Source organism: Aphelocoma coerulescens, chromosome 2 (assembly GCF_041296385.1).
Source record: "Aphelocoma coerulescens isolate FSJ_1873_10779 chromosome 2, UR_Acoe_1.0, whole genome shotgun sequence".
NCBI lineage: Eukaryota > Metazoa > Chordata > Aves > Passeriformes > Corvidae > Aphelocoma > Aphelocoma coerulescens.
This window is the reverse complement of record NC_091015.1, coordinates 8,086,936-8,110,375: the sequence shown is the minus strand read 5'-3', so window position 1 is coordinate 8,110,375 and position 23,440 is coordinate 8,086,936. Positions and strand designations below refer to the sequence as shown.

The following is a 23,440-nucleotide window of genomic DNA, read 5'->3' as shown; positions in this document are numbered from 1 at the left end:
GACCATCAGGAATGTAGCATTCCTGTGCAAAAAGCCAGTATGATGCTAAGAGGTATCAGGTGAGCTATTTCCACCAGAGCTGGGAGAAAAAGTTTGGGAAGTAGCAGATAGGCACAGGAAAAAAGGGTTTTTGAAGTTGAATGTTTTTGCTTAGAATTCAAGTGAGTCTGATGATGATGGAGATAGAGGAAGAAAGTCAGGGGGTTGTGTACCCTGAAAGAGGGAGGATTAGAGACAGGCCCTCTGCTGAAAGGTTGCTCATCCTTTATGTACATTAACACTGGCTGGTCACACCGCCCATGGAAAAACAAACACTCAGAAACACATCACATCTCTCCAGGAATTTCAGCAGGTTTCACACATATCTCTATAGCTAATTACTTGTTATTTAAAGCAGTGTTTAGCTTGCACTTATATGTCAGGAGAGATTTCCAGGGCTGACCAGCCTGACCTATGGGTGTTGGAGCAGCAGTCAGGAGATGAGCAGAGGTCTAGGTCACACTGAAGAGACCCATCCCAATCCAAGCTCTGGTAAACCAGGCATGTCGAATCCACAGGACAGGGGTTTGGCAGGAAAGAGCTCCAGGACAGATGTGCATACCTGGAGGGGATGTTCAGGTGAGGTGCCTGGGAACACTCACTTTTGGCTGATGTTGTTTTTGGTGACTGCAGTCAAAGAGCTGATGTGATGTGGGTGGAAAGTGGTGATCCCTGAAGTGTGGGCTCGGGCCAGCTCTGCTCCTATCCAAGAGCATCACCCCACCACAGAAGGGTGCACAGAAGGGCAGCCCCTGATATAGGGTCCAACTTGTGGTTTCTCCATGGACAAAGAGAGTGCACAGCTCAGAGCCAGAGCCCAGTTTCTTCCCAGTATGATGAAGGGACTTTTGCCAGGCCAAACCTTGAAGCCCACACTGCCACCCAGCTTTTCCCTGTCCAGTTTGGTGCCCAATTCACTATTTCTCATAGCAAGTTTCCTTCTGTTCAAGAATCTGCTCTTTAAAACATCCACAGTTTTTACTGAATTAAAACCTTTCCTTTTTTCAGCTTCATTCCAGGTAAAGAAAATGACAATTAACCTGATTCGGTTGTGAGTTAATTCATTTAATCTCCAGGTGCCCTTAATGTTGAAATTAATACCCCTAAAACGTGGCTGAGTAGCATTCAACTCTCTTCCTTTAATTACGTGTATAATGAAGCTCATTTAGAAAGCAGCCAGCAGTATGGAGACCACATTGCAGGTATTGCCCCTCTTCCCACTATGATGCAAATCCCCTTTTCCAGGTTAGGCTGACAGTCAGGACTTCGGTCAGCACCAACCAATAGCACTGCTCCTAAAATGTCTCACATGGCACAAGGGCCTGGGAATTTTTGGTTCTGTGAAATACAAAGAAGAAACGGTGTCAGTGGGCCCAGCTTGTGGTGTGTTACGGTTTTTCCTGCCCTCTGCCAGCAGGTAAAGATGTTCCAGTGGCAGCAGTCTCCTCTCATTCCTCCCACCTCTCCCTGTAGTCATACCCTGCTCTGCCACACAGGAGCCAGGCTCTGGCATCCCTCAAACACTGCAACTGAGCAATAAACTCGAGTTAAACTATTGTTCTCTACCTGATCTCCTGAATCCGGAGAAAAGGAGGCTCAGGAGAGACGTTATGACTCTACAACCATCTGAAAGGAGGGTGTAGCCAGGTGGGAGTCAGTCTCTTCTCCCAAGGAACAGGTGATAGGACAAGGGGAAATGGCCTCAGGTTGCACCAGGGGAGGTTTAGATGGGATTTTAAGAAAGAATTGCTTCACAGAAAGGGTTGTCAAGCCCTGGAACAGGCTGCCCATGGCAGCAGTGGAGTCCCCATCCCTGGAGGTATTTATAAGCCATGCAGCTGTGGCACTTGGGGACGTGGTTTAGTGGTGGATTTGGCAGTACTGGATTAACAGCTGGACTCAGCATCTTGGGAGTCTTTTCCAACCTAAGCCATTCTGTGGTTCTCTGATATTTTGATTTACCACCAGGAGGAAGGCTGGCACAGACCATGAGCGTGCCCAGGAGTTGTGTCCTGCAAGGAGTGCCCTTCCCAGCAGCTCAGACTGCAGAGGGCTGCATTTCCAGAGCTGCTTGCTTCCTTGCCTGTTCGTTGTGCTCCTGTCTAAAGACTGTTGGGGATGCCAGGGGGGAAAGAAAAGAAAAAAACCCTACCCAAACCACTGGTAATTAGTTCCTGTAAATGGGTTTCGGTCTGGTTACGTCTCTGGCTCAGTCTGATGTAAGATTTTTTCACGCCCTTTCCAAAATCACATGTTAAAACTGGTTCTCTGAGCCTATTCTGGGACATTTGGTGTAAACAATTCTGACATAAAACTGAAACAAGGGTTTTTTTTGTGTTTCCCTAGGGTGTTTCAAATGGCACAAGGACCATATTCCAATCCTGCTCTCGCTACCCTCTGCTCCCCTGGGAAGCTTGGCAGTGCCCAGCTGGGCACCTCATTCACCCAGCACACCTCCCAGCACACCAGACACCTCTCCTGGCACTTCTGGGCTTGGCAGGAGCAGGCAAAACTCCAGCACAACCCACACCTTATTCAGCATTGCTCCTGCCCAGTGGCCCAGCATTGCTTGTGCCCACCCTATTGCCCCACGTGGGTCTGTGTCCTTCCATCTTACGGTAGAGACAGGAGGAGGAAGGGGAAGGTAAGCATTACAAATGGCTCTCTAACCCATAAAAGGGATTAGAGATGGGCACAGGCTCTTCCCAGGATGGAGGATTCCTTTCCCAGGTGGGACAAGGCTCCCCCATGCCAATGGCTGTGCTAGAGGAGGCAGCACAGTTCGGGTGGAGGGTTTGAGAGGGGAGTGGGAGGTCCTGGGGGAAGAATTTCTCAGGGAATTTCATCATGGGTTGCTGGACTGGGGATGGGCAAAGGTGTGGTTGAAGGACGTATACCAGACTTACTTAATTTTATGAGGCTGAGAAAGAAGAAAAGCCCTTGTACCTTCATGCCCAGCATGAGTCCTTGCAACCAGGGCCAAAAAAATCACAGAGCTGGCAACTGTGTTCACTGTCTCTCACACTGGCACATCCTCCTTAAGGTTCACTCACCGACATAAGGAAACCTAAAAAAAAGTGAGGATTTTTGTGACACTTGGCTTTCATGTATCTTGTCATGGGTAACTTCATATATCCACTCAGGAAGCAACCCCAAATATCTTGTAAATAAACACCACCTTCATGGGGAAGGTTCCCATCCATTGTGTTGCCCACTCTGCACTTTTAAATAAAACCCAGGCGATTCGAATAGAATGTGACAGCATTTTTTCATTTGCTTTGAAGTTTTTGATGTTTCAAAAGTGCTTGCCTTCAATACCTTGACCCCATGGCTTGTAAGGCCTCCTCACCTTCCCTCAGGTCCCCTCCTGATCCTTGGGTGAGGATCACCTGAGTCCTCCCTCACCCTCCTGCCAAGTCCCTGTGGATGGAGACCCAGGGTCTGGTTTGTCTCCTCCATGGTACAAGACCATTTGTATCAACTGAATGCTCCCAAGTCCATGGGACCTGATGGGATTCATCTTGGAGTTCTGAAGAAGCTGGCAGATGTTATGGCAGGACCCTTCTTGATCATCCACCAAAGGTCCTGGAAGTTTGGGGAAGGTCCCTCCTGGTGGGAGATACTCAATACACAAAAAGGGGTGTGAGGGAAGACCCAGGGAACTACAGATCCTTGGTTCAACGTCAGTTCCTGGAAAAATTATGGACAAGATTATACTGCGTACTACAGAAAGGCATTTAAGGAATAATACAGTCATCAGGCACAGTCACTGTGGGTTCACAGTGGGAAAATCCTGTCCTTGGTGTTTATGTTTTAGCAGACACACGAAGCTGGGAGAGCTGCTGGGCCGCACTGGTGACTGGGAGCTTGTGAGGAACTGATGGTGGGTAGGAGGACAGAGGCCTTTACTGGTTGGGTCTTTTCATTTGATGGGTTGGCTGGTTTTGCTTGTGGGATTTTTGGGTTCTTTTAGGTTATTTTTAAGCTTTTGGAGGTATTTATTGGTACTATTTTGATAAGACAAGTATTTCTGTGCTCAGTAAATCACCTGCTTCATTTAAGCGCCATGAGAGGAAGGGGGAAAGGGAGGATGCAGCAGCTGCCAGGTACGAGATGCTCAGAGGATGCTGCCTCTGGGGCTCAGCAATCTCTTACCTTGTGTGCCCACCCCATCTCCTTCTGAGGCCAAACCAAGGGGGAAGAAGTGAAGAAGGCAGCACTTCTTAGCAGGAGGAGGCCAAACTGGTAACACTGTGCACTGACCGGGCTGTTACAACCACAGGACCTTGGACATTTCACACCTAAATCTCAAAATGCAGAGTCTCGCCAGAAGCAGCCACATAAAAGAGGAGCAATGAAACAGAGACTGATGCAGAGCCTCACCCAGCTGTTCCCTCACTGCTGAGGCTCCACCAAGCCCTGTTTGCACCACGGTGGCTCACGGCAGCCATCTGGTGACCACAGTCATCATCTTCTACAGAAACCAGTGAGTGATGGCAATGCTGGGGACAGAGTGTTGTCAGGCTGCCAACAGAGCCTCCTCCTGAGCTGCCCTGAGATGGTACCTGTTTCCCTCCAGCAGCACACAGCATGACCCTGGATGGGCTCTTGCACAGTAATAATTAATTAGATATCAGATACATCATCTTCACTGTATCCAAAGTGTTTGCATTGTCATCTATGCAGTAACAGAGATAATAAAGCCAGAAAAATGTACTGGCATTCAAGCCATCACAGTCATGCTTTTGTGTTTGACTTCATGTTTCTTGCATACTCAAAATATTTAGGGTTTGATTTGTGCGGGGTTTTTTTATGGCTCCAGCATGATCTGTGAGGATGCAGGTTTAAGAGTGGAGAACTGCAAGTCCTTTCCTTTTCCCTTTTTCCTTTCCCCCTCCCCAGCTTGCAAGCAAATGCACTCATCATATTTGTTCCTTGCAATTGATTGGACAAGAAGAAAAAAGTCAGGTTCCTTTAGATCCTAATGCACATCTTTGCAATAAGAAACACAAGGGCTCTTGCTCTGAAATAAAACTGGCTCAGAGACACTTGCCAGTTTTAATCAGTAATGCAGGGAATATCTTGGCTCTGGGCTCATCCCTGCAAGATGTTGTGTCAGGGTTTTAAACCTCCCCGGGAGCAGAAGGGCAGGAGGGATGTGCTGAGTCACTGAAGGACATCACCCTATGTGAGAAAACCTTAGTGCAGGATGCTGGCACGGGGTTCAAGCTGCCAAGATGTGGCATAAATACTCGGCAAGGATCCTGCCGGCTCTGGGACAGCCCCTTCATCAGCAGCATTCACAGTGTGAGGACCCATTTCACCTCCCTGAGAGGGGGTAATTATTTCTTGTCAGTTAGACTCAATCACTGAACTCCACACAGCTGGTGGCAGAGAACCATTTAGCCTCATTTACCACCCTGATAGCCTTTTAGCTCTTCCACATTTCACACGGTCTCTGCCATTTCGCCCATAAATTCTCCTTTAAAAAAAAATCATAAAAATTTATGAGGGGGGAAAAAAAAGGCATAAAATGGAGGCGGCTAAGAGAAAAGGTACTAAAATTTTCAAATGAAGATGAGGTTACGTACCCCCAGCTGTTTCAAGTGCAGTGATTGAGGGTCTCACTGATGAGGGATGATTACATTCTTCCTGCTCCTCACCCCCACTAAAAGCAGTGTGCATCCTCCCTCTGGATAGGGCTGATTAACAGTAGCACAGGGAAGACTTGGGAAAGACCACATTTTCCCCGTTTTGATGCAGTCCTTGAATTTTCCTGACCCAAGTGAATGAACACAAGCCCTTTGCAATATGCCACCACCTTTAAAGACTCTGAAAGGTTTGAAGCAGTAGGAACTGTGGGTATCACTTTGCAGACAGGCCCTTTTGTAGCAGTATTTAAGATGGAGAATATAAAAAGAAATTATCTTCTCATTCAGTTAATTAGGATTTGGCTTCCAGGACAGGTTTTGCCACACAAAAATCCAGGCTAGAAATATGAAAGGACATATTTACAATGCCAGGGTTCTCAAACTGTCCAATCCCCAAGACTCAGATTTTGCATCCAGCTACTGTTTGCAGAAGTGCCAGTTTCAATAATAAAGTTAAAAATGATGGCAGTAATAACTTTTTTTAAAAATGCAAATTATAAAAAGTGACAAAGAATTGACTGGGGGCTGTAAGAACAGCCAGGCATCCCAAACCCCTGAATACCTTTTGAGTCTTATCAAAAACAAATGAAAGAGCTGCTTTCCACTTTTTTTCTTTGAAGCTTTTAGCTATTTCCTCATTTCTCAGGCCCTGCAGTGGGATCCACATTAACTAAGGCTGTGGAAGGCATCTGACTTACATAGTCATAGATAAACATAGGAAAAAGTCTCCCAAACCCCTCTCTCTCTGTTCTTACTGGCTTTGCTGCAAGTAAAGGCTGTGTGATGCTGTACAGGAACATCACAGTTTCAGAATGCACAGCCTAATTTGAGACCCAAGAAAACAGGATTGGAAAAGGCTGAGGGGCTATTCAGTCCATGCTCGTGCTGTCTTAAAATCCTTCCTATGAAAGGAGAATCAGTAATTTAATGAAAAGGTTTTTAATTAGGTAACAATCAGTGGAATACAGGACTAGAATCAGAAGAAATAGAAATGCTTAATTCCTAAGTTCTCCCCCCCATAGCATCCCCAATGCCAACAGCATCTCCACAGAACAGTTTTCCTGGTCAGCATCTTTAATTTTTCACCAGCTGAAGGCACACATTCCCCTGGGATCTTTTCAGAACAGCATGGATGGGTGAATATATTTAATGTATATTCAGCAGTTACCAGAATTGACATCTGAAACCAAGGAGCAGTGGCACCATGTGACCAGTCAATTCTCATTGAACCCAGCTAAGGATGTTTTCTGTAGCTTAAGCCCTGGTCTTTGACAGGCTGAATGTGTACAGCAAAAGTAGAGGAAATCTTTGATAGATGAACCATTCAAAAAAGATTCCCAAAATAAATATCCACAGGGTGTTTCTACTTAGGGCAGTAGGGAGGTGGCTAATTGGGTTGCAATTTTTGAAGTCCAGCACTAAATCTTCACACCACACATACACATGCTGATAACTCAATTCTGGAAGTGTCTGATGCATCCAGGCTAAAAAGGCAGTAGATCACCCCATCTATAGATCAGGTATCTGCAATTAATTCACTGCTCTTCCTCTTTTCCCAGTGACTCTAACAGCAAAAATCCTTATTTATTAATACCAGACTGCATAGCCTTGCACTTTGCAAGATTAAATTTAATCTCACCTCTATTATTCTAATTCTCTAGTTCACCCAATTCCTCTAAGATGCTCTGATCCTCCTCCTCATCTAAGCCCTCCCTCATCTCTCTCCCAACACGCTTGGTGAGCACACTCCAACTTTTCCTGCCCAAATCATTACAAATTAATTAAGGTCAATCAAATCCAATTTTTGAAGCACACCACTAGGCATCTCACTATTTGATTTTAAAAGTTTGTTTGCACCTCCCTTGGTCACTCCCTTTCCATCCCCTCAGTAACTATTTTTTAGCCACATTGGTTTCCTCCCTCTCTTCCTGGCTGTCAGCCTTCCAGCTCTCAAAGCACATCACTGCATGAATCCTGCAATCCTACAAAACTGCAAGTGCATCAGCAGGACATTTTAACTTCTGAAAATCAACAGACTTCTATGCCCAATCCTCACCTGCCCTCTTGAAAAGGGAGCTTGTTCCTCCCCTGTGCGGTGCTATGGTCAATCCATTCAGTTTATGGCAGGAGTAGACTGGAGTCGATGCTCAGTGGTGCTTCAACATCACTAAAACACAAATTCCTGCCCCAAGACTATGGATTGACAGGGGTAGGGAAAGGTGGTACAAAGAAGTAAGCACATAGGACTCATGAAGTTTGGGTTTTGAGGGGTTTTGGTGAGGTTTACTTTGGTTTGGAGCCTTCTCTAGAGGAGGAGATGTGGAAGAGGCAATGCTGCAGTCAGATATTTACAGTGTGTTCCTACTCTTCATACATGACAAAATCACAGGCTGAAAACTAAGTTGGAACTTTGCTCACAAAGATGGCTGTTCTTACATGGCTCACTGTTTAAATCACTGCATCAGAGGCATTTTTTTTTTACCTTGATGAGCCTTCTCAGGTCCCTGTGTTGCTGGCTGCTGTATGTCCTCCATCAGGCTCCCAGCAGAACAAGCAATTTGGGGTGTCATGAGTTGCCCCCATGTAACGATGTTCTCTTGAGATCTACCCCAGTAATTATGTGACAAGTTAGTAATGCTTCCCTGGAAACGTGTGTGCTGGATCACAGGTGCCACGTCCAGTGATGCCAGGATTTTTTATATTTAACTGTGTGAATAATGTTAACAAACTACTAAGGAACCCTACAAAGTGCAAGACAGCTCATTCTGACCTCTTTTCTTGATCTGCAAGGGACCAGTGGAATTAGCCTCCATTTATGTTGATATAATTGTGTTCAAGAAGTAATTCATGGTGACCAAACTGAGCTTGCCAAGAGCTCCTCTTTATGTCATAAATTAAAGTAGGCAACATTTGAAAGTAGAGATCTCTTATTAGACATGCCAGTATGGCTAAAAAACACCAGAAAAGCTTTAAGACTCACAAGCTTTCCTCCTGTGTGCATGTTGAGATTCCTCTTAGCTTCCAGACCCTTTGAACTAGCCACACAAGCACAAGTTCCTTTTACCCTCAGGCACCTTTGCTTCCATCTGGGGCACCTTTGCACAGCTGTGGAAGAACCCTGTGCTACAATGCTGATGTAAAAGTAAGCCCAGAGATGACACCATAATAAAAATGGTAAAATAATCCAGTGTGTGAAGCCTTTTTTGACAAGTTTGAAATTGTACATCAAGCAACAACGCAGGAAATGATAAAGATCAGGTTTTATTGACATATTTTAGGTACAATAAATATATTTACATGTTCACATTTCAAACATGGATTTACACGTCAAAAAACTTGTACATGAGATCATCTTTGTGTTTCCATTTTTACATTCACTTAAATAGGTACGACAAAGATCTCTTATTTGGTATCCTCCAGTCCAGTATTACACTCAAGCAATCAGCAGTGCACACCTTGTGCAGATGATGCTGTAGAAAACATGAGGCAGACACACTCCCAGTGCAGTCAGTATCATACAGTCGGCTGTTGAATTTATATCCTGAACTGCTAATAAACAAACTCTGCAATCCAGATTAGAGCAGTACATTTGAAATGATTCTCAAAACACCCAAATATAGAGATATATATAAATATATATATATATATATACACTGTTTAGGACTTTACAGGTTAGGAAGGATCACATTCAGTAATAGTAATAGGAGGTAGAATCGTGTCGACAGTGTTGGTATTTCTACGTGGCAATAAGAAAAAGTGCTATTACTATCACTGAATTCAAGAACAGAGATCCTGAAAAAGTGAAAAGGATAAAATAGTTGTTAATCCTGGCTAAATGCTCAAGCATGTAACAGAAATGTCTAAATTCCCCAGCATGGGTAAAACTGCAAAGTAAAAATGTTAAGTGGTGCTTCTCCAGTGCTCTGGGATGGGCAGCATCGCCTAAGGGGTGATACCTGTATAAAAGCAACCTCAACTTCATGCACCAAAGTCTGCAAAGAGAAGTAGAGTATGGTAGGATTTCAGAGTGGGAGATACAGGCTTCAGGTACTGTCAAGAGAGCTGGAAGAACAGGAAACAGAGCAAAAGATTGAATGCAATGCACTCAGGAAAAAAAAACAGAGCTGAACAGGGAGTGAAAAGGGCAGGAACATAACAAGGATACAAATATCCTTGTGAAAATGGAAAAATGGGAGCAAATGAGATGGAAATGAGAAAAAGCATAGCTGAGAGGCAAAGGGTACCACAGGAAAAAAAAAGTTGACTTAATCCAAGGGCTCCTTTATAAATAAAATTATATGCAATGGTACAGAAGATCAGCTGTGAATAAATAAGTCTTAGAATCTGGTCTCTGCTGGATCTGTAAATGAAAATGTCTATTAATTAGGAGCTAAAACTGCTGAAAGAAGTTTCATCATCTGAAAAAGAAAACCTGCAAACAAATGGTTTTGTTAGTCTAGAAACAGAAATAAAACTGTAACATTCCGAGCTCAGCCTGACAGACGCTAGGAAAAAAATACAATGCATATTAAAATCCATTAGATGCAGACAAAGATAATCCTGAACAAACACAACATTAATACAGCAGTGTTTCAAACTGTGATCTGCCAAGTGACTACACACAACATTGCAATACAGCTACATTGAACTGTGCACAGGTTCTTTCACAAAAGTATTTGTAATCTGCAATACTGTTTAAAGTTTAGACGGTAAAAACCACTGAACACAAGTGCTGTTACACTAAATAAAAGCAGTGTAACCTGTTGAAAAACTGCATCTATAAAGCCCATTTCCAGTTAGTTAGAAAAATCAGTGCATCCAACCAAGAAAGCAGAGAGCAACACAGGCACCTAAAAGATCCCATGAGATTAACCTTCCCCTCAAGGTTTTCTTTAGTGCAATAAGGACCACACTTTCCACCAAAACAAGCAGAGAAGTAGAAAACGGAGTTTGTTTGGTTTTTTGTTTAAATTAAAAAACCCAACCCTGCCAAAAGCAGCATTATAAAGAACAAAATGATCCTTCCCAACCATATTATACCAGAAGTTGGTATACGCAAGGATCCAATATGAATCTGGTTTTGTACACAAGCCCCTGTGCTCATGTGGACAGTAAGTTATCTCCATGATTAAAAACCAGGTTACAAAAAACCTTACAGAAAATCCTTAGGATTTGATAGTAATTTAAGATAAAATACTTTCAAGTATTATGTTTATGAATTAATTAGAGGACAAGGCATGATTTAAGGTAACACTGAAACAAAAGCTCTGTGTTACCCTAAATGACCCGTATAATACAGCTAACTTTCTGAAATCTGTTCAGGATTTGTTTCCTTTACATTTAATTTCTCATCTACCATGATGCTAAAAAAAACAAAAACAAAAGCACAAAAAAATGCATTAAAAAAAGGTTCATGTCTCTCTGAACAAAAAATGCCTTTTTGACAGTGAACAGGTGAAGCCAGATTTCTACCTTCAAGTACCATGACTTGCATCACAGACACAGTACGACACAAAGGACAGGAACATCACAAATACTATGCCAGAGGACAAATCCAGGGTATCTCCCAAGCAGACAAAAAAAAAAAAAAAAACCAAAAAAACAAGGCAAAAAAAACCCTCAAAAGAAGAAACCCCAGAGCCTCCCACCCCCCCTCTCACCCGAGCTACATGGGGAACACACCCACACACACAGGCAGACACGCAGTTACTGAGTGCAGCAGCAGGAAGTGCCTACAGCAGCTTCCAGGGAAACTGCATCATTTCAAGCTACACAGATAAAAGCTACTATGTTTAAAAAAAGATTAAAAATTTAGCACCAAGTGAAAGGTTTTTTCTTATCCCCAGTAGCTAATGTTAAAAAGAACAATGGGGACCTCCAAGGTTATTCTGAAATAACCTTCAGTTTTACTCTCATCTATAACCTTGCAATGGAAACCTAACATCAGTGAATTAAAATGCTCAGTTTGCTTGGCATTTTGACGGCTAGAAGGACTTCTTTACAGAAATTTGGAAAACTGAAGCGAATCTGGGGGATAAACTAGATATCCAAGTACAGCATAGAGAGCTTGTATCCACTCTTCCTTCCCAAAGTGAGGCTGGGGATGTGTGTGGGCTGAGGACAGCATCCCTCTGGCTATGGAAATGCTACAGACCTGTGTCCTCATCCCCCTGCCTGTGGCAGGGACCCCGAGTGTCCCCAGCACCACACGTCACTCCATCAGATGGCTCGTGTGGCACTGATAACGTGTGCCACTGATAACATGTGCCACTGATAACACTGCAATGCACCAACGTGCCACCAGCCTGGCCTACGTGTGAAACCAAAACAGCCCCAATTTTTGAGGACAGTATTACACCACAGACCTAATTTGTACCAACCACACAGCACAATGGAACAAACCCAGAGACCCCGTGCCTTGGTCTGACAGTGCACTGTATTTCCCCTCAGAAGTTAAAGGACAGAGTTGTTTCAGGGGGTTTTTTTAATTAAAAAAAAAAAAAGAAAAAAGTAGAACATTCTACTAAAATACCACAGATCATATGGGTAATTCAATATTTTAGTCAAGGCAAAATATGAATAAAGTGGATTTTCCAGTGGTACAAGATGGAAATGAAATAATTTGGAAAAAAAAAAAAAAGCTGACTTCATATAACCACCTACTGGAGTTGCCTATTTAAATAATTATAAAATTATGCTAATAAAAACTGAACAAATAATACACAGATCAGGATATATGTATTGACTTACTAGCATCTTTATAAAAATTTGAAGATATACACAAAAACACATCAACATTTATGGAACCATATCCATTTAAATTTTGATAAGACAACACAAAAAACTAACAAATAGCTAAGATGTGGTTGACTGTAAGCACTTTGAGTAACATTTTAATTTTAAAAGGTCAATATTTACATACTACATTAAATGCCTTTTTTTTCCATTTTGCATCATATTGTGAATTCACTACAAAGAAAGAACAAGATAATGGTTGCAACAGATCTTCCAAGAAAGTTAACTTAAAATTCTCAGATTTAACTCTGTGCTGGAAGAGAACACATCAAGAACACTCTAGCTTTACCTCTACTTCCTTTGGGTTTTTTTGGGAGGAGACAACGAATGGATCTAAAAGAGCTGTATCATCCAAACCAATCAATGCCAAGAGATCCACTTTTAAGATAGGATTTGAGAAGTAAGAGAACACAAACGTTTTAAAAAATGACTCACCTAATTGCTACTTTTGCTACTGAGTTTTTCAGGATATTAGAGAGAGATGGGGACAACACAGGGTGTGAGTATGTATGTATGTGTATAATAAAACAAATATAGACATACATACATATAGTATGTTTACATATAGGAAGATACCCAGGTACTGCAGTAAGCAGCTGAATTAATCCCCAGCAATCCACCCATGCCCTGTCTATGCACAAGCAATAATCTCCTGCAACTGCTGTTAAAGAGGATGCATCTACTCATTAAACAGGCATTGCTCACGTCACTCCTACATTTAAATAGATATGAGGCCATTTAATGTCTTTATTCCAAAGCCACACATTTGTCAAAAAAAAATAAAAATAAAAACCCAACTGAATAAAATTTTTTAAAACTTAAGTTGGCTGAACCTCAGGCTCTTTGGGATGGATTCAAAATCCAAAGCAGGAGCGTTTCTACAAACTTCTTTGACTTTTGAATCAAACCCATATTCTTAGGCTCCAAGAAACCCTCTAACCCCAATAATGTTTGCTTCTGACAGGACAGCTGATCAACTGCAGATGTTCCTACTGCTGAACTCAGCTGCTGGCCTGTCTGGCGTTTGCATCTCTCCCAGACTTCCAGACACGCACCACTATCACTCCACTCTGAGATGTCTCCTCGTCCTTCTCACTGCAGAGAAGCTGCTCCCTAACACTGGGATGAGGAACTGTTGAATGTGTTGTTTTAAAGATAAGCAGTTATTTCTGAAGAACAGAAGTGACATAATCTGAGGAGGCAGTGTAGGGGTCCCAGAGCTGTCGGTGTCAGGATTAAAGAGCCTGGGGCTGATCACTTTGCAGGTCTCTGGGGTTGGTCCCACTGGGCACTTCCTACCTGCAGCTCATGCTCTGTCCTGAGCTTGGCTCGACCCTGAAGCACTAACAGCACTTCATGTACAGCAATTGTGCTGGCTGTCATTAAACATTATGCATGAACATGAGGGTATAAACCTCACTTCCATGAAAAGATTCTCATTCTGTCACTGTGTCTTGCCACTAAGTTTTAAATGGACTTTAAGAGTATCTCCTAAGCACCACGTTATTCTATATTATTTCAGTGAACGGAGAGCAGGTCTACCTAGCAGACTTTTGACAGTACTTAGTCACTCATTATTTTTGGTAACTTTTACTTAATTGAAAATCTGGACTAAAAGTGGAAGACAGACAAATAGGTATCTGTGCCATTAAATCTTCCAAAAAAATATGATACTATTAAAAAAAAGTACTATAAATTTCCTTAGCTCATCCTTTCCAGCTTGGCATGCCTATTTTGGATCCCACTTGAAGCTCTTTTATTTCATACCCATAGTGTATTTCTGCAGTCACTCAGGTAACAAACCTACATTTCTGCAAGTCCCCCTCCCTTCAAACAGTAGGTAGAGTGCTTAAGAGTATTCCTAAAATAAAGCATGGAGCAAAACATCATGGTCTAAAAACTAAGGAAATGTTCATAAAAACTGGAATCCAATATAAAGATGACATTTTAATAAGTTTATTCAGAAGTAACTGAAAAAATTGTTCCTTTGGCAACTCCATCTGGACGGTTCTAATCAAAAGGAAATACTACGAATTTGACTTTGAATAAAAGATAAGCTCCTTAATGTTTGCATGGCATTTTTGGGAACTGACATGTTCACCAAGAGATTCACAATGTCCTTATAGCCCTTTATGTATCAGGAACACCATATCAAAACAAGTCCTTTCAGTTATGGGTTTCTTACGGTTCAGCATTAATCACAAAATAAATCTCAAAGAAAAAAACCTGATCAAAATAAAGCATGAGGCAACCATGAAACACTAGCCCAAAAGAACTACCAGGAATGCACCACTCTTCCTGCATAACATTTTTGAAGTGACCCACCAAATATTTCTTTTTCCTTGCATCTGGCAGTGTTATTTAAAACAACCTAATTACAACTCAGAGTTCACCAACCCACGATGCTACTGAAGGGTGAAGATCCTTGTTTTTAAAAACCAAGGCAAAATACAGCAGTGGTTTTATGGAATAAGCGGAGTTGGAAAGAGAAGATGGAACTCTATGTTAGAATAGAAAAATGCAAAGACAGACTTATTTACAAAGATCAAAACTACAATTTTCCAGTGTCACCTCCAAAGCTTCTCAGCAAGCTGCTATTCAGTGAAGCAGACCATGTTCAAATCTATGCAAGAATACCTTCTGTGCTCTCAGGTGTACAATGCAACTAATTTGTTTAGAAAAATGAGTTTTCATTCAAATACCTTGCACTGAAGATAAGAGCAACCATTATCAAATATTCTTTGCTATGAAGAAAGTTTTTTAAATCTTTCGCTGTAACCATTCTCTCTCAAGTCACTGTGGTCACACAGTAGGATCTTGAAGAACAGTGTCTACATGCATCAAAAGCATTTTGGAAAAAAAAAAAATTTCTGTAATTCCATGTGGTTACAACAGAATGTGAAGAAACCGAACAGAAATTCCACCTTTGCAGATTCTCTTGAATTCACCTCTCCTGGAGGTCATCTCGGTGCTTTCTGTAGTTCAACAGAGCAGTTACAGACTGAGTTGACAGGGCTCCCAACCCGATGCATTTTTCACTGTGAGTCTGTAGCTCCACAGTACACTGAGCTTGGTGCTGGGGCTTCTCTCAGCAGACATCACTCCACAATCAGTGCCACGTTGATGTGGGACAGATCTATCATGTGCCTGTCAAAAGTTAAAAGAAAGTTAAATGTGGTGCTCAGACTGATTCTGGCAAGGAGCTTCTATGAAGGTCACTAATCAACAGATGCTTGATTGGATTAAAGGAACACTGGGCCAGAGGAGACTGATTATATCTTCTGAAAGGAGGGACGGAACCACGGCGGCAGCAGTGCTTAATTATTTACCTGTGGAATTTCTGTTGAAATGCTAAAGCGTGTGCTGGCTCCTTAAATTTAGCTATGGCTTTCCGTTGTTGAGGAAGCATCTGTAAACTCTGCAGAGACAAAAAGCCAAAACATATTTTTAATATTCACTTCAAGATCCGCTTCACAATAACCCCTTATTTTGCACGAAACCAACTGAAATCTTGCTGTATTTCTTTTTTTCAGTAACATACTTCAGTTCTCTTATTGATAACCAGTAAGAGAACACACTGGAAAGAGACTTCTGAGACTGCAGTCCCAGTCCCAGCTGAAGGTGTTTGAGTTGGTGTGTTAAACAACCGAACCACCTGGAAAACCCAGACTATCATTTGTTAAGCAAAGGTGACAACTTCAACTCAATCCACACACATGAGCCAAACCCCACAGCCAAACTTCCAAGGAGTAACAAGCAGTCAACTGGTCAGAGCTCAACTTCCCACACAAGCACCTGGAGTCATTCACCTGATGTACATTAAGGGATCAGGGCTTCCCACAGGTTAAACAGGGCAGACAGAAAAAAGTGGTAAGTTCTGATCTCTCAACTGTGTATCCTCACACCGTTTTCATAAAACAATGGGCCAGCTTCAGACAGGCACCACCATGAAACCCCACTGAGATGGATTAGGTCACCACTTCCAAGTCCTCCTAGTAAAAGGAAACCATATAACACACATCTACCCAGACAAGTCCATCTGATACATACCTCCCATACCATGAGAGCAGCAGCTCACAATGCTTTAACTATGACAAACAGTAGTACTGAGCTCTCCGAAACTACAGCACACCTGAGCCTGGGCTCTGGAGAATTCATGTCCTTACTCCCTGCTTGCAGCAGAAGTTCAGGCCAAAGTGATCTCAGAGAGGAGTCCTGCAGCCTTGGTAAAGAGGTGTTACCACACTTATGAAGATGAAAGTTCATGCTTTGAGTTAGCCCTTCAGTTATGATAGAATAGTTTCCCAAAAGACACTTGAGAAATTCAAGAAGATTAAGCTTTACACATTAAGTAGTTACATACCCAACAATCAGGGGGAACATCCAACAAGTATTCAGCATCACAGAATACTCAGGATGGAAATATGATCCTGAAATCCTGCTGCCTGTGAACACAGGCCAGAGATTTCAGAGTAACTCGATTAAAACAGATCTGAAGGTTTTAATCAAAATTTCACAGTTCCACAGTGTTTCCAACATCTCAAAGAAAGTTCTGGATGTTTAACAGCCTATGCTGCAGCACATTAAAGACAGAATTGTTCTGATTCAGCTTCCAGTTTCCAGTTGTTCTTATGGCTTTGGATGCAGAATAAAGAATTATTAACATTCTACTTTTCTGTGAGTGTCTACATAAAGGCAATACAGTTTTATACTGAGATTTAGATACATATATATACACACACATATATATACACACACAGACAAATGCATGTATATGGACACCTTAAAACTTTTCTAGATGATAACCTCCTGATGGATAAGTATGAACATAATTCTTTGCTCCTGCATTTTGCCTGGACCTCAGCTGCATCCCCCACACTTGGATGATTCCAGTCCTCTGATGGTCAGTCTTTGGGATTTTAAACTTTACCTCCAAAAATTCTGTATCACCACCTAGACTGTTAAAAAAGTACCACAGTTCTTTAGACAAAACAACTATTCCTTGGGAAACAACATACAAGCCCACTTGATACATTTTGAGGGTGACATACTTTGAGATCTCTTAGTGAAATAGCTTTTAATTCCAAGAATGTGTTCCCTGTTCATTCAATCTAATGGAGCATTTTAAGCAAGATATCAAATGCCTAGATGAAATTTGTCATTAAAATTGTCTACGTCTATCTTTTTTGAGCACATAAGACTCTCTTGGAAAGATGTTTATTTAACAAGAGCCATGGAACCTGATAAGTCATATTTCTTTGCATCTAAGCCTGACAATTCAGCTTTGCCACTTTCTGTAACTTACCTGTCTGTGATTTTGAAGCAATTAATTTTGCACCTTCCTGTAACTGACAGGAAATTTTCCTCTCTCCAGAAAAATCACAGATGTTTAGTATTTCCACCACATCTGTGATTTCAAAGTAAAAGCTGAGTAAAAGTTAAAGGATTCAGCAAATCTGATAAGCATCAGCAGGTTAATTTGCATTTTATAGTTTTTTGAAAGCTGCTATGATGAAAAGGTAAGTCACTGCAACTTCCCCATTTCTGAGCTGGTAGAAATAGTAGTTAGCTTTAAAAAAAGCCATTCAGTGGATGATTTTTATTTTTTTTTTTTAAATCAGAATGCTCTTGACACGGTTAAGCACATTTTACCTACAAGAATGCAGTCACGCTGCAGAAAGCAGCAATGAAAGATCTTGGATAAAGCTCAATTCTCCTGCAGGTTTTCCTGCAGGAATGAGTGAAAGTGATGCTGTAGTTTGTGTTTTCCTCCCTTACTGATCTCACTTTTTTATGATTTATAGAACTAGATCTTAACACACACTTTCTTGACACCACTTTTCTTGCTAGAAAAGAAAGAACCACAAACTAAGTGCTATCACTGAGGACTAAGCTTTTGAAGACTAAAAATTAAACACAGCCCTTAAATAAGCTTTGGAAAGAACAGACTTTAAAAGTTGACAAAAAAAAAGTATCTCGGAATTACAACTAAAAACAAACAAACAAAATCCATTCCTTTCAAAGAAGTCAACAGTTTTAAAAAAAGAAAAACCTGTTTGAATCATCAAAAGGATGAATATTTCAGTGAACAGTTCAGCAAGAGGGGCTGTAAAAGAACACAGGGATGCATCCTTCCAGCTGCACCCTGCATGTCCTGCTGTCAGCTGCTTCCCTCCCCTCTCCAGATCCACCTCCAGCTCTCCTGCTGCCAACTGATCCTCCCCACAATGTCAGGTCTCACTCGACTGCCACAGCAGATTCTCCCAGTGCTTTATGCTCCAGACCCCTGTTGTGATCAACTGAAGAAGAGAAGCTGCATTTGGTGATGCTTCCCACAAGAACTGAGCTATTATTGCATTAATATTCTTGACATGCACAAAAGCAAAATTTGATTTTGCAGTTTATACAATCATGATGCTAAATTATTAACAAGCTTCTCAGTAATTAGCATGTAAAAAGTCAACTAAAGGCAGATATTCTGGTGTAGTGCAGACTTATTAGCAGAATTAGGCAAAGTATCTAAATATTATTATAGATAACTTATTTATACTTTCTAATGAATTAATAAGTTTATTGACTGACTAGTTTGGGTACTGTGTTCTTACACTGCATTACTGCTTTATTTTCCAAAGTAAAAAAAAAAAAATCCAAATTAAAACACTAAATGCATTTTAATACTCAACTGCTTTGGCAACAAGACATCAGTTTTTGGGAAAGTCTACTGAAAACCATCTTTATCAGATTTAATTTCACTGGTCAATACAGATAACTATGGAAACAAAAAACCAACCCATCTGATCCTTCTCTGAACTGCCTAAACATCACCCATCACTCAGCCCAGGGTAAGGAAGCATCTTCTCAACTGCTGTAATTACACATGCCTAGACTTAAGACCAAGAATTAAGGACTGCAAAACAAAGCATACACTAATGCTACAGAAACAATACTGCTCCAGTAGGAAACTGTCTGAAAAAAATGGATTTAAATGTGTTTAATACAAATTCTCAGCCTCTGCTGCGCTCAAACTATGGTAGCAAAAATGATGCATAATCACTTCACGTTTGTTAAGGTATATGAGGTATATACACCTTCTTTGGGTATAGATAAAAAAACTTCTGGTTTTGTTTTAACAAGCAACAATTACTAAGCTAAGTTACTCTGAAGATGTGACTGCAGCCTGCAATACCACCATAAATATCTTTGCTGTGTTTTCAAACAAATCCTCATCTATCTTCACTTGCAAGTATGAACATTATTCATCTAACAAATGTAAAACAAATATAAAAAAATATATCTAACAAAGATTGATTTGTGTTCTGATTTTGGAACAATACCTTCTTACTTACTTTACTACTTAAGCCCCAAGTTTTATGTTTTTAGAACACTCATTGTCAGGCACACATTTGCCACATGTGTAGGTCCTGAACTGCTGCTATCCCACCCTGAGCAAATGGACTACTGGCTGGGCATAGAAATTAGAGCCCCACTTCAGCAGAAATTTGAAGTAAAATAACTGTATACTCATCCTACTGGATTATTTCTGTCTTTTTGAATTTGGGGTGATTTGCAGTTTAGACCTGATCCTGCATTTAGATGATGTTCACAACTATAGTCAGAAGAAAATATTCCTTGTGTACCCTGTGGTATTTTATTAGCTCAAAATATTCAAGGCATTATCTCAAAGACTTACTGCATCAGCTTCTGCTTTTGTTGATTCCAAACACACAAGCTGGGAAAATACATCTAAAAATTAATTCATTTTGCAAATCTTAATCACGTTACCTTCCTAATATAACACACTTAAACATTTTCATCCCTTTTGAATAATTTGGCAGCTGGTTTTTTTTCAGTGATAACATTCAATAGCCCCTCTCCCCCTTTTAAAACACAGTATCCCAGAGGCACAAACACCACTGCTGATGGGCTCAGCCTTGGCCAGTGGTGGGTCCATCCTGGAGATGGTTGGCATTGGCTCTATCAGACACAGGGGAACCTTCTGGCAGCTCCACACAGAAGCCACCCCTGTAGCCCCCCCCCACTACAAAAACATGGCCATCAAATCCAATACACATTTCTCAAGAAGTAATTCAGTGTGTTGCTCTTAGACTTGAAGCAGCACCACAAGGCAGCTACGAGCACCACACAGGACTAAGGACAGCTGCTCTCATTTTCAAAGAACAAATACTCCTACAGCTGATGCCTTGGGGTGGCCGCCTAAAAACAGAGGCTAGACAACAATAAGAGAATAAAAGTAGGTATTGATTTGAAGGGCTTTCAAAGGTACACCCTGGGCAGTCAAAAGGCTCCACCCAAGATAGACCCTGGGTCATGGGTTCTTCACTCTTTTATAAGTTTGGTCCATTTGCATATCAGGGTTAATTCTCCAGTTATAACTTCACTTAATGATGTAATTACCCCAAGTTTGCCCCTCCTCTTCAGAGGCTTTTAGTTTATACATTTTGGGCCTGGGACAATTGAGGTGTCCTTGGAAAGCAAACCTAGAGAGGTTTGTTATGTCTAACCAGCACGAGAGAACAGTAGTTAACAGTCCACACCAAACTTCAGAGTTACACACCAGGCAGTACAGGATTTGAAAAATATAAAAGTTAAAACCTAAGGTATCATTCCCCCCCTTTAGAGGCTTGAAAAGGGCTCTACCTTGTCGAGACTATTCTAAATATCTACTCTAACAGCAGTATACCTCTAACAATAGTGTCACCACAGTACATGCCTACTACTACAATAGTAGGCATCACAGCAGTCCTCAGTCTTATGATCTTCACTGACAAAACATATGGTTCTATCTTTCCCAAAGCATGATACCTCACTAGCAATTTGATCTGAGTTTGGGATAATTCTGTGACCTACAGATTTTGAAAGGCCAGTGGTAGGAGGCAGGGAAGGATGCAGCCTCTGGAGACCAGCTGGTTCTAGTGAGCATCACCTGACTTCTCATTTAATGGGAGGCCTTACTCTTCCTCCAGAAGACTTCCCTATTGCCACACTGTGTGACACCAGATTCTGCTATCATGAACTCCTAAACTGAAATATCACAATCCTCCCAAACGTCACAGCTCTGAGAAAACAACTTCATTCACATCTCTTTAAGTTGATCTAGTAAGATGTTCACCAGAGGATGAAAACCTCTTCTGGGATCCACTCAGGTGTAAAGGATTGACAATACATACAATAACTTCCAAGGGATTTCAAATGACTGGTTACTTTTACAGATTTGGCTGTACAGATCTACTGTGCAGCACTTCCTGATAGCAGCCTGAGGCCACAGGTATTGTGGGCATGCTCCTGTTTGACTCTGGAAAAAGAGATTACATTCTGACACATTTCTAGCATTAAAATAAAAAGCTAGTTTAGAGTGAGGAACAGTATTTTATATGGAATGGATTTAGGAAGCACAGAGCTCATACTGATCTTGACCGTCTCCTTTTTCTGCTTAGGAATTGCCATGGGAAGATGCAGATCTTAGGCTGAATGGAAAATTCAAGAAACCCAGTATTTCATAACCAGACTTTTGATTGAGAGTTTGCCTGCAAAGTGTTTTAAAACAACATACTATTTAATTCAACAACTTAAAAAATAACCAGCAGCTCTGGCTTTTTCTGCAACTGAACTATCACCAGTGACCAAGGCATGAATATCATAAAAGGACCATTCCCTCTGAATGGTATTTCCTTAGGCCTGAAGATCTACACTGCCCTCAAATTTATCCTCTACCCACACTCTGTAATTAAATTTGCACTTCCTTGTACAATACTGAAATAGCCAGTTAGCAGCACATTTATCTCAGTAAAGCCTCACTGCAAAACCACAGGCCTTGAGACAAACAGCAGGACATCCTCAAGTACAAAGCAAGAGATCGCTTGCAGCAAGCAAACATCTTTGACACCAAAGCTCTCAGAGGTTACACAGAGAGCAAGAAGTTAAAAAGGAAGATTACAGAGCACTGGGAGATGGAAACCAAGCAGGAATGAGACTAGAGCAAGCACTCATTTCAACTATAGGAGACACATGTGAAATGAAAGTTCCTCCTCCACTTAATTTCTCTCACTGAAGTAAATGGACTGCCCTGCAAACCACATGTTCAGTAATCAGTGAGTTTGGTATTAGGAGTGGCAACTCATATGAAGCTGCTAAAAACCAGGTCTATGCAAAAACCTTCCCAACCAACATCATGTCTAGTGTGTGATCCAAGCTGCTCTGCAACAAGTCAAATAGCAGCACAGCAGGCACTTTCTGAACAGAAAGATCAGATTCTATTTATTCTTCCCTCCCATCAATAAATGCAGACATGTTTTTTATTGTCCTCACAGTCTCCTGACACCTGAAGCATCTTTCCAGGCAGTGGCACTTCCCAGCCACTACCAGCAGGCACAGAGGGTGGGACAGAATGTATTTATTTCACCTTAACTGTTGCAACTGATCTCTTCCACCTTCTATTCCTCCTTCCTGCTTTTCTGCCACCTTTGACTTCCTACTATCTACCCTTAAAAGTACTCAGCTTTCTTTCTCCATATGCAAGGTGTCATGAGGGGAAAGGCTGTTCTGTCCTCGAGCTAGGCATCTGTAGCTCACACACAGCTCTACAGCAAGGCTGAACTGGACAGGCTCATGATGGAGCTGCTCTTCTTTTCCCCCAGCCCCAAGGATGGAGCAGGACTGCCCATATCTTCTCTCCCAAAGCTTCTGCAACAGCTGAAAATGTTTTCACAGGTAGAAAGACCACAGTGATCCCCATGTCAGCCTGAGCACGTTACGCCAGAGGAGAATCCCCCTGCTGACCTGCAAGAGCCATGTTCTGGGTGTGTGCATCCGTGGCATTTCTACTGATGCCTCTGTGAACTAAAGATAAATCCAGCAATCTGGAATGCAGAGTCAGGGCAGCGGGCTGGCTGTGGCTGCCTTTACCCCAGCTGAGCACTAGGTAGCACTGTCACTCC

At 41.7% G+C, this 23,440-nt stretch overlaps 1 protein-coding gene across 4 annotated transcripts in view; it reads right to left on the bottom strand.

The window, feature by feature from the left end:
• Positions 1-8,935: 8,935 nt before the first annotated feature.
• Positions 8,936-23,440, bottom strand: part of RBM33 (RNA binding motif protein 33) — a 101,526-nt gene continuing 87,021 nt past the window's right edge. For all 4 annotated transcript variants that reach the window (XM_069006399.1, XM_069006400.1, XM_069006402.1 and 1 more), the window contains 2 exons: positions 15,815-15,903; positions 8,936-15,632 (listed from right to left, as the gene is read on the bottom strand). In XM_069006399.1, the coding sequence (XP_068862500.1) occupies positions 15,584-15,632; positions 15,815-15,903 (138 nt within the window). In that variant the 3' untranslated portion in view covers positions 8,936-15,583. The remainder of the gene's footprint in view (positions 15,633-15,814; positions 15,904-23,440) is intronic.